At 34.9% G+C, this 12,603-nt stretch overlaps 1 protein-coding gene across 5 annotated transcripts in view; it reads right to left on the reverse strand.

The window, feature by feature from the left end:
- The window catches only part of FRYL (FRY like transcription coactivator), a 159,528-nt gene that overhangs the window by 37,943 nt on the left and 108,982 nt on the right, over positions 1 to 12,603 (reverse strand). For 4 of the 5 annotated variants that reach the window (XM_077782834.1, XM_077782833.1, XM_021527425.3 and 1 more), the window contains 10 exons: positions 12,263 to 12,431; positions 11,291 to 11,550; positions 9,986 to 10,126; positions 8,806 to 8,974; positions 7,455 to 7,539; positions 5,867 to 5,979; positions 3,425 to 3,575; positions 2,989 to 3,092; positions 2,239 to 2,424; positions 356 to 560 (listed from right to left, as the gene is read on the reverse strand). In XM_077782834.1, the coding sequence (XP_077638960.1) occupies positions 356 to 560; positions 2,239 to 2,424; positions 2,989 to 3,092; positions 3,425 to 3,575; positions 5,867 to 5,979; positions 7,455 to 7,539; positions 8,806 to 8,974; positions 9,986 to 10,126; positions 11,291 to 11,550; positions 12,263 to 12,431 (1,583 nt within the window). The remainder of the gene's footprint in view (positions 1 to 355; positions 561 to 2,238; positions 2,425 to 2,988; positions 3,093 to 3,424; positions 3,576 to 5,866; positions 5,980 to 7,454; positions 7,540 to 8,805; positions 8,975 to 9,985; positions 10,127 to 11,290; positions 11,551 to 12,262; positions 12,432 to 12,603) is intronic. The other variant, XM_021527755.3, reaches the window with a different exon arrangement.

Raw genomic sequence — 12,603 nt, forward strand, 5'->3', positions numbered from 1 at the left:
TTACCCATGTCCTGGGCAACAAATTCATCATTTCTGAATAGTCATCTCTCTACTACTAAGTAATAATCTCTAAACTGCACATAAATCTCGCAACTCTTTAATCATCTCAATGTATTCCTGCCCTAATTCAGAGTAAAACATGGCAAAATACTTTTAAACAGACAGGACTTGAAAGGATGGCCAAAATTCTCTGAAAGTGTTGTAAAGTTAGAGCTTTTCATATGTGTATAATATAAAAACATTTACTGGTGATAAAACAGAGACAGAATTAAGACAACATGATGCTAAATAGTGAGAGGTTTGCCATTTTTCCACAAAATATGTATCTTAACAAAAATAAAAACTAAAATCTTACCTTGAGGTAATAAATTCTATAAGTGTTTTCACTTTTTCATCCTGCTCTACTGAAATGTCAACCTCATTGAGGATTGTGGTGTGCAGTTGAGAAATGGCAGCACTTGTATTTCCTAAACTGATGCTAGAAGAGGTAGAACTTGAACTAAGCCCTGAGTCTGTCATTGGGGAGGGCTGGTAATCAGGTATAAAATCATGAACACCTGCTGAAATTGAAACAAGATGATTATGCACTTTTAAGTTGACAGTTAATATTAAATATATAAAAATTAAAAATAGCCCTCTAAAAATATCAATAACTTAGTAAATGTAATGAGAATACTTAAAAGAGAATAAATTAATGGATAAAATAATTTCAATGAAATCAACAAGTCTTATATATGCAAATTCTTCACATAACTTATATGAACTTCAATTGGGAACTGCTAGATCCCTTTTTAAAACCCCTGTATTATCCTTGATTTTGTACTAATAATATTAGAGCTCATCAGCTTCTGAGGAATCTCAGCTTAATTTAAAAAATTATAAAGACTATTTCTTACTAATGAGCAGAATTTTTTTGATAAAACCCAGTCCCAGAGTAACTCACAGCACTTGAATCAGTGAACACTAAGTATTATCTAGTGAATGGACTCTAAGCAGAACCCCTGTGGCTGCACAAAGTTTCTCTGAAGTCAGTTTAATCTTGAGGCTAGAAGATTTTTTCTTTTCCACAGAAAGAATGATGTGGGAATACAATACAACTGCAGCAACTCCTCACATTGCCCTTATATCCATCTATGAAGGGCTGAGGGAAAGTAAACTACCAAGGAAAACCGGTAGGGCCTTTGACTATAACACTTGTATTTAAATAAGCTTAAGACTCACTGACCTACCACAAATTTTCACTATAGAATCACAGAGTTTGGGCTGGGGTATTTGAGCTTAGCCAGCTCAAATAAAATTTCAAATCAGCTTGTTCAAACTTGTGCTAGGTGTGCATACCTGTAAACACCTTATCCTAATCCCCAGCTAGAAATGTTTGATGCTGACCTAATTTTAGTTTCTATTAAATATCTTTGTTTTATTGTGTCATGTTTAGACAGTTTTATCCAAGCCCTTAAAGATTAGGAAGGGAATGGTTTGTATATGCCACTGTGCACATGATGTTCTGCTGAACAGATTCCTATAAAATAATCCTTCCACTATATACAATGGATTTTAATTCTTCATTGCTACAAAAAACCATATACACAAATCAGATAACTACTTTTGCTAAATAATAAAACCATTGCTGATGTGAACAAAAGAGAACAAACAACTGTATGGCAATATGCTGCCACCTACTGAAACAATCTGAAATACAAAATTAAAAAAAAACCAAAACACAAAGAACTATTTCAACAGAAACTACAATACAGTCTCACCGTCAAAATATTCCCTTCATAAAAAAGTATACTGTATAATTACAACATTGTAAAGTTCAGAGGAACATTTAAAGGTAGTATCTAAAAAATATTCTGATAGCCAATAAAGAATGCAATCACAGCTGACAAAACTTGGAAATTTTAACAAGTTTTAAAACAAGTAAGAGATGTAGCTTCTTGGTTTCTATTTTAAAAGGCATAATTAAAAATGCTGTAATAAAATTCCAAAACATAGAGCTCCCTCTTTTGATTTCCACTACTATTCATCATACAACTGTGGTCCCTACTTTAGTGAATGGCCACAAAGTGCCAATGAAAACTCTATTTAAATTTACTTCATTAAAATCCAAAGAAATAAATTTTGATGCCAAGGCCTCAGGAAGATATTACAAACAACAGAAATCTTAATGATGCCTGTAAGAAAAGATAACTTCCCATGTAATTTTAACAGGCAACATGTAATAAATCAAAAGCATACCTGTGAAAGTGTAATCTAAATGGGTCATTTGCTTGACAGTAAGCACCCTGGACTCATTGAACTCTCTGTTTCTGAGTAGGACAGAAGCAGCAGACTGGACATTACTGCCAGAGCCCATCACTATCAGTAGATGCAAAAGTAGTCGTTTACAATGCTCATAGACTTCAGGGTGACCATGGTCAAAACCTAACACAAAAGGAAAACAGCAAGGCTTTATGATATTCCAAGGGCATGCTGAATTACATTATTTGAAAAATAGCAGTATTTAAATTGGTCTTTTATATTTTACCAAGTAACAGATAGAGAATTCTCTAAACAGTATTGTTTCAGTGTTTCCATATAGAAACAACAGCATATAGTTTAACAAACTGTATGTTGATCAGACTAAAATATATCTGATAATTCCATGCAAGGTTAAAGTACAAAGTAATTTTAAGTAAGAAGAATTTTAAGTAAGAACTTCATTTGTGCTCTGTATGAAAATTATTACACTTAGAAAGGAAAACATTGGATTTTATTGTCTTCTACAAGAGGTAAAAGTGACTCCTAAACAAAGTGCCTTAAAACAACTAAAAAAATCTTAATTATACTAATTAAGCTGAAAAACATTTAATTGAATTTTTAAAAATACTGTAAATATTATCACATCAATGGGATTTCAATGCAATGGCAAAAATGAATTTAAATATCAAAAAGAACAACTGAGAATTCCTCAAGTTACTATAAGTATTTCTGTAAGAAGTTAGTTACCTATAAAAATTGCATGAAGCAAAAGATGCAAGTATCCTCCCCATTCCACCTTTACACTGTGGTCAACTATCAAATCAGTCAAAAGAATCACTGCTATATTGCATCTAAAACAAAAAAATAGTATGTTAGAAGAATGCAACAGTAACTTCATGAAGAGCTGCAAAGAGTTTCATATGCTTCTAACTTGTACTCTTCAGCCTATAAACATTCACAAAGCTGTGTTATAAGGGAAAAGATGAATGCTCATAATAAAAATAGAAACAATTTAATCCTCCAGATTAAAAGTTTGAGTAATCTTAAATTGCTAGACCTTCAAGTAAACCCACAGAAAACAAATCTATTATCAACTGCCCTTAAATCTACTATCTTCAAATTGTATTTGTGCAACACAAAAGAAAACATAATGAACTGCCATTGGCATTGCCAAAACAACTACCTGTGAAGTGACATGCCCGGAGGAGAAGTTTCAGGCAAGTAATCCACCAGCGGTGACCAGCAACCTCCAGAAGGTGGGAAAGGGAGAGGCTCTCCTTGATTGTGCTCCATCACCTTCAACCGCCAGTTGGAATATAGAGGCATTGAATCACCTAACACAACAGAAAATTAAACCAGAAATATATTTACAATGCATATTTCTGTATGTTACAATCTTCTGAAGAAATATTTTTATATTCTTGAAAAGTTGAGATCTAGGAGAGGGGAAGGGGAGCCAACTGTAAACAGGCGTAGCTGGACACAGTTTCTTAAAAGAAAAAAAGTGTTATTTCTTTTAATATAAGGATGATTCTATAGAAATTACACACATAACAGAGTAAGATGTTTTTGAATAGGTTCATAAATCTTATGATAAAAGACAAAGTGATCTGATGTAATTTCCTTGAATTTCAAACCTCACGCCAGATAGGGAGTTAATTAAGGTTGGGTCCTAAGATTTTAAATGAGCTCATATTGAAGAGCATTTCATTCTAAGCTAAGGAAGTATTCCTCAAGAGCACATCTTTATAGGTCTCACAGCAGAACCCCACCAGTGTTATCTGCCAGATAATGCTGGCCTGATCCATGGGTAACTCAGAAATTGCCACTATTACAACAGCATAGCTCAATCCCATTGGTTGATAAAAGATACTGCTCAGAAAATGGGTAAATTTGTCAAGAAAGCACAGAAAGACATTTAGTTTTTTATTTAGCAAGTTCAAAAGTGCAAGAAAAACATCAGCTGTTTTGTATGAGAATATACTTTGTTAACACACCCAAAATACTTTTCTGGTTTAAAAGTTGTTTTGGACTTCAGAACTATCAGTCAAGACAAGAAACAAGGAAATTGCCTGAACAGTTCAGTGATTCTACCAACTCTGTTTGGAAGTATAGCTGCAGAAATTTCAGATGTTCACACATGTATCAGCCTGTTATCACCTTCTCCACTGGTAGTGACAAACTCCTTATGGATAGAACATGTGAACATCTAGCTCAGGATACTCACTGTTGCTATCACAAACAGCAAACAAATCCAAAAATGACTGCAGCTGTGATTCTGGATAATGCCTATCCATGCAGTAATAAACTCTGGCTCACCAGAAGCCACTAACCTGACCCAAAGTTTAGCAGATTCTGCCTTAGTATGTCCAGCCCTTACAACAATCTCTGCAGAGGACATTAGATTTTACCTCGAGAGAGGATGTAAGAACCATATATTCACTCTAATCTTCACAGTGTGCAAAGAATCAGTCGTTGAAGACTGCATTAGAAGATCCTAATAGACTCTTGTTGCCTCAATACAGCATGGACAGGATAGTTCCATACCAACATCTAAAGCTCAACATGCAGAAGTTCACCTCCTGTTGCTCAGTCACGCAAGAAAATAAAGGAAATGGCAGTGTTGTACTGTGAGCTGTAACATACACAAACAACCAGTAGTAAAATCAATGGTCAATAAAAAATTGAGTGAAACCTAAGTCTGTGGGACCACTTTCACAACTGAGATATATCTGATTATCCCATGCAGGGTGAAGTACAAAGTCATTTAAATTACTAATAACCTGTTAGCTGAAATAAGAGTTTCAGCCAAACAACTCCTCTGACCAAGCATACAGAACCCACTAATGTAACACATAATTTACTATCCTCATTTTTGCCTGATTACATGACCTGTTTTGCCTTCTGTAGCACGGCCATGGTGATTTGCATCTTAGGCATTGGTAAAAAAGTAGACACAGTTAACAAGCTTCTGTTAAGGAAATCTTTCCAAATGCACAATGGAGTTTCAGATGAAATTTTTACCTCTTTCCATACCTCTGCATCTCAGAAAAAAACCCAAACATAGATCACAAAAAACAACCCAAAACACATTTTCAGAACAATTTTGGAAATCAGATGTGCATAAAGAAAACTTTTTCCCTGCTATATTTTCCTTTGCTATGGTTTCAAAAAAGTTTAGTATCTTTTTTTGTAAATAACCCAAGGAATGCTATAGTTTAAAAGACCAATTACTTGTAATTTTCTTTTTTTTAAAAAACTTCTTTTTCATCACCTTTTTTTAAATCTCATCTTCATCCTGCTCATCTCTGTTTCTTGTGCCTAACTGTCAAAGGAAAGAGTAAAACCATTTCATTTAGGAAGATGTTCACAACTCATTCCAGAGGAAAATAGAAAGAATAAAGCATATTATCTTCCTTGAATATTTTATTGCAGTCAAATATATGCTAGACTTCAGTAACAGTAATAAGATGAAGGAAGATTTAAAAAACCCTGATTTTTTAATAGGCTTATGCAAAAAACACTGATAATGCTCATTTCTTTATGTTCCACAACCTTCAGAAGTATTAACTTGTGAAAATTCTGTGTGCTATTCATAGAAATATTTAAAAATAAAGAATATTACTTTTTTCCTCTTCATATGATCCTCCAGAGCTGCTGCTGTAGCGAGATTCCAGTCTGTGGTGCTGGCGGTTTAAGTTGCTATTCAACCCACTGTAGATGTCTAGGTGTGTGTAGCTGTAGGTGCAAATAAAGCAGAATTAGTAACTGACACTCTGTGACAAACATTAATCAGGGTCTCTCAGTAAAACTGTATTTCAGTAAAACTCCTCTACAAAAAACAATTCATCTTACAAGGATAATCAACATGATGCCAAAGCACCTCAGCCATGTAAGACATACCTTCTTAAGCAACACCAGGTAAGGGGATTCAAAGAGATTATCCACTATAAATTATATTTCTGTTCCATCATTTTCACTAATATTTAAGTACATTAAAATATTTGTTACTGTTTTACATAAGTTCTTCTAACTCTTGAACAAAATAAGGAAATTCATATGTGACCCCCATAGCAGCCAACTACTTGTCTGTTCCTTGCTAGGCTGAATTCTGAATGACACCTCACATTCCAGGTTTCTGTGATTTATTATCATAGAGCTCACCCTAATTTAATTTAAGTATTGGGGCTGCCCCTACCAATATATTTACTATTCTAATTATATTGACATAATTATCCTAGGGAAAGAAAGAAAGTGTCCAACTGGGAAATTATATCGGAACTGTAATTATTAAAGCTCTCAAGTTGTCAGAAACTCATTTGTGAACTTACAACATAGTTGCTATTCTGCAGTAACGGTATATGTGCACAGTTTGCTCATGCTAATTACAGAGTCTCCACTCCCTTTTTGAAGGTTAGCTATCCATATTAACACAAAATGACAGCATGCCCACAGTCAGTTACTGCTGAGCTCCAAGCACACAGCCAGACCAAGTCTATATCAACTATTTGCTTTCCACCAGCCTCAGTCAGTATCTGCCAAATTTCTCCAAAAGATTACATTTAAATAGCTCAAAAATTAGGGAGGGAGAAATCTGTTTTAAAGTTAACTGTAAGGTATCTTGACACATACCAGTCATCCAAATACCCTAGTTAGGGAAAATAAACTAGCAACACATAGGCACTGTTCACTTCCAGTGAGGTAATAAACCAATCTGCAAGTCATGAAATCACATAATTACCTGGATTGGAAGGGACCTTAAAGATCATCTGGTTCCAACTCCCCTGCCATGGGCAGGAACACCTTCCACTAGACCAGGTTGCTCAGAGCCCTATCCAGCCTGGCCTTGAACACTTCCAGAGATGGGGCATCCACTTTTCTGGGCAACATGTTCCAGTGTCTCATCAACCCCACCTTACAGTACAATTGTTCTCATGTGAACACACACAGTCAAGTGTAATAGTACCTACTTTAGGCACCAATGACAATATAGCTGTAAGCAATACAATGCCTGACCTGGAGTTCCAACTACAATTGAGGCTGCTATTGTTAATCTTAAACAGTATTCCAGTTCTGTTGACATGCATGACATTACATGGAATGGAATTCCTGCAATGAAGACATACCTGGAGCTGCTGAGATGGGAGTATTTAAAGTACCTAGAAGGAATTCCTGTCATTCAACTAATAACTGCTCCTTGAGGACATACTTACTTCTCTTCAATACTGTCTTTCATATGTTTACTGTCAGGGTTGCCATCTGTGGGAGCCACCATTGTATTGCTGCTAGAAGTGGTACCTGTGAATTATGGACAAGGAAGAATGTTGGTCAATAAAATTGAAAAGTAGTCTTAAGCACTACAAGATCACCCTTATTTACTGGTCCTTGCTCAGAGTCCTAATCAGGTGTATTCTACAGCAATTGGCACAAATGCTAACTGAGACATACAAACTACTTTCACGTGCAATAAAGTACTGTGAGCTGCTACCATAATTACAGTAACCAGAAAAATTATCTATTTCAGGAATCTTTTAACTCTTCAATGTAAATTAAGTAGAAAGTTTTTAAGCAGTATCTAGAGACCTATATCCCTTTTTCCTCTATTATACACCTCATAGTAATCTGTAAAATGTAGTTGGACCTTGTCATCCAGTTAATTCAAACCACAAGCAGATTAAGGATTAAAACCTAATAGCCTGTGGTAAAGCTTTTAACAATTTTCTTTTAGGAAAAATTTGCAAGCATTGCACTAAACTGACAGTCCCAGTTGGAAGCAATTTTGCACCCTTCCAGCCTTTGCTAAATTACACTAAGTTCAAGAGCCCCAAAATTTTTTAAAATATTTTCTAAACACTTCCAAGAACAAGTGCCAATGCATTCACCTGGTGATCCAGATAACACCATATGATAGGTCCAGGCTGCTTTATAATATTGACAAATTTGCAGCAGAGAAGTTAAAGCCTTGCTTAGATACCCTCCTCACATCCATGTCTTTTGAAGCTCAATTTGACAGATGGATACTCCATCAATGACAGATGGATACTCCATCAAGACAAGACTGCTTTTCCCCAGCATGTTCTTGGATTGAAGCGTAAGGTAGACACTCAGTATTTTCAGCACTTTGGGGTTTTTTTAATGATTGATCTAATGCTAATAATTTCTAGATAAATTTTCCTAAGTAACTAACTTAGATCCTCTTGAAACAATTGAGCAACTTAGATGGATTTAAAATTATATACGTTTTCCCCATGGTTTTACTGACTAGACATAAAAGTCATATAGTGAGGGTAAACAGTGCAAGATCTCTGAACACAGACAAAGTCTGATGCAAATATTAAGACAAACGCGTTGCTCCTGAACTTATCAGATGTTCTTCAGCAAGTACACCAAAACTCTGGGTACACCAAAACCTGTAAAACAAACTTTTAACCTTATTTTTGGAAACAGAACCTTACATTCCTATTGAATATTTACAAATGCACTCCAGTAGCATTAACTGATTGATAGCAGCATGTTTATAATGAACAATAACAGTTTAAATTATTTAAGTCAGTAAATGCTTACCTGAGGTGACAGAGGGGATTTTGTAACTGGATGTAATGCGGTAATATGGTGGATTATCCATATGGGTGACTCCTGAACTGACAGGATCTGTAAGCTGAAGTTCACTCACCAGCTCTTCTAGTAGTTGCATTGTTTTGTCTCTACCCAAATAAACAATTACTTTCTTTACCTGCCATAAAAAACACATATATATATTTTTTTTTATAAAAAGAGATTTGAATACCACAACTTGTTAGAATCAGTATCTACCTGAACTGCAAGCCACAATAGATCAAACTTCAGTTCTAAAAGCAACCAAAGTTGCTTTCCTAGCTGACAATAGCAGGACACATGGGAAATACATCACAACAGTAAGAAAGCAAATCTTTTGAGTTCTAGTCATCTGATAATAAAGTTTGAAAGTATGTCTTCTGAAAATGATTTAAGCAAAAGATTTTCTTACAAAGGTTTTAGCAGCACCTGAGATCAACACTGGAATGAATGTATTCTGATATAATTTCTTTTTGATATGTCACAGCTCTGTTCCATACTATTTCTTTTCCTTCACATTATCATATTTTTCTTCATGCTATCCTGCACTGCTCTCACATTCATTTTCACATAAAATTGGTTTTGAGGGTGGTTGCTGGGGTTTTTTTGGTGTAATATTGGTCATGAAAGAATGATGCTCTACAGGGTATAACAGATGCTTTATTTTCCTGTATTATCTGTCTGCTTTCTAGGAATATATTAAATTATAGCATGGGATAAAATTGTTCAGTGTGTATTCTTAATAAAATTAATCCAAGTTTAGCTATCAATTTCAAAAGATTTATTTTTATGACAAAAGAAAATAAAATGCTAAGACATATGTAGAATTTCAGTAACTCTTTTACATTTTTTATTATTTGATCACTAAAAATGTCTATGGTCTTCATACAGTCCTACATTCATTCCATGAATGACAAATTAATTGATTTAATTGACTGACAAATCGATTCTGTAATTTTGACATAGATGTCCAAAGAATGCAAACAGAAGAACTGAATTTGATTTATTCATAGAATTAGTTGCCATAAAATACAAGGCGGAGATTTTGATACTATAAATCCTACCTTACATATTTGGTGATCTTTGCTGCTACACATACTTATTTTTAAAATATCAATAAGCACCAATGAGAGATCTGTCACATACTCACATAAGGCAAAAGGCTGGGTTCACTGTTCACTCCACAAATACTGATCAAGAAGTGCAAAATTATTTTCAGATTCTTTGGCCAGCTGTCTGCCAAAGTAGTCCAGACATTTTCTATCTCTGACCAAGCCACTTCATCACCATACTAGAAAACAAAATAAATATATGCCCTGAAAACTTCGTCAGAAAACATTATCTATACTGATCAAGTGAAATAGGCTCTAGAAAAAAGAGACATAAATCTTATAGGAAACTGTTGCCTTTTTAATGTTCCAGAATGATGCTTTCACATGTATTTTTAAAAACATACTCTGGAAATAGCTTTTTCTTCTATAGATATAATTGTATAAAAATGTATCTAAAGATATGTGTACATACTATATATCTCATTGATATATAATACATTAGACTAAGGAAGCTGGGCCTTCTTAGTCTAGAGAAGACTGAGACGGGGGTCTCATTAATGCATATTAATATCCCAAAGGCCAAGGGGATGGTGCCAGATTCTTTTTGGCGGTGCCCAGCGACAGGGCAAGGAGCAATGGGCATACACTAACACACAAGGTAGTTCCACTTCAACATGGAGAAGAATTTCTTTCCATAGAGATTGGCAGAGCACTGGAACCAGCTACTGAGTGAGGTCATGAAGCCTCCTTCTCTGAAGACCAAAAACCCACCTAGACAAGTTCCTGTGTAACATGCTCAGGGTGACTCTCCCCTGTCAGGGGAGTCGGTCCTGATTATCTCCTGAGCTCCCTTTCAACTCTAATAATTCTATGAAATTTAAAAGAGACCCAGTCTCCCAGTTGCTGACAATACTGAATAAAACTCCATGGACCACACACTGACAAGAGCTTTTAACTGACAGTTCAAAACATGATCCCTCATCACTAGGACTCTCCATTGACAGGAGCACTGCATGTGAGCAATACTCCTCTGTTGGAAGTAGCTATGATAGGAAAAAGGAGAGTCAATCAGCCTCTGGTAGCAAGAAAGGTTTTAAAACTCCACTTTGAGATAATAGGTATGCAGGCAGTTAGGTATTCTCTATCCAGCTAGACATCTATATTGCAAAACAGTAGTTATACACTGTCATTATACTTAACAATTACTATAACAATAATGTTAGATATTACATATTTCTTGGAATACCTCAAAATTATGAGGTATAGTTTGGGTATACAAAGCACCTCCACAAATATGAACAGTAACTCTTAAAAGCTTGGTGACATAGTATCTCTGAACAGTATTTTCCTGCATCCTAAACAGAAAAATCCACTGAAATAAGCATATAAGTAATTAATTTTACCTTTGCAGTCATGTACATCAGATTGTTCAGAACCATAGCTGTAGCCTGTGGTGATCCCCAGCCTTCTCCTCGCAGCCATCGCCTACTGTTCACCATCATTTCTCTGTCTTTCAGAGAATCTTCTTCATCATCATCTTGCCGACGAATGGTTGGCAAAGGTTTCAAGTCCACCAACTCAATATTGTTCATCCATGGCAGCAGATAATGCAGCATCACCTGTCTCCCAGCTGGGTGAGCTGTTTGGATTCTCTGACTTACTTCTGTCATTCAAAAATTAGGTACATACATGAATTCCAAATCAATAATGAGCACTGGCTTGGTGATAACAACAATCATGAGCCCAGCACACCATACTGATATAAGGTAATGCTGATACAGATGCTTTATTTTTGTTTAGCTGACTAGTGCCATTTCATAATGATAAATAATGATAATTTATCATAATAAATAAGCATGTGTGCACATATATTCCTCAAATTGAAGGCGGGAACTAAAAAATCTATTGCATAAAAAATGCACCAAGTTTGGGAAAAAAACACAATTTGTTCTTCTTTAGATTAGTCACAGTAGGTTTTGTTTTTAAAACTGATGTAAAAGGTTATTATTGTGAAATTGTTTTAAAATGTTATAGAATAATGTATTTAAGCAACCTAGTGTAAATAACACTAGACAGAACAATGAAGGAATGATTTTTTAAAAGTTGCAAATTATTTCTATAATGTGATTTTTCATGGTTATTAGAAAGTCAGTAAAATTATTTTTGATGCATGTTCTTTCATGTTGAATATATCTCAAACACAAGTGAACAAAAACTATCACTTAGCAGGCTTTCTTGTGTCTATTTGAAATGATGATGCTGTTGTCCTGATTTTAATGAATTACATATAAATCAGTTATTAAAAAATAAGAATGACACATTTTGTACAATGCTTTTGACTCAATGAAGTTTTTTGGTTTGTTTTAAAATCGTACCTGAGAAGATAGCAAGTGTAAGCTCAGGATAAGTCCTTGCTAATTCTTCTGACAGTTGATAATATGACATAGAATACAAATGTGGTAAAGGAGAAGGCTGTCCCAAAACCCCATCCATCCGCTGAACTTCCAGTTTGTGAGCGTAACGGAACATCTTTGGTTCCAAAATCTACAACATTAATGTTCAGAATTTGAAGCTAAGTATAGAGCTACTGTAGAAATTTTTATACAAAAATCACTTCTTAAATTCATGTATCTATTCTCATTTAACATTTCTTATCAATGCAGATCTACATACACCTACAGCATTTGCTAACCCTGTGGTAAATTAATAGAAGACT

Source organism: Lonchura striata, chromosome 4 (genome assembly GCF_046129695.1).
Source record: "Lonchura striata isolate bLonStr1 chromosome 4, bLonStr1.mat, whole genome shotgun sequence".
Lineage (NCBI taxonomy): Eukaryota > Metazoa > Chordata > Aves > Passeriformes > Estrildidae > Lonchura > Lonchura striata.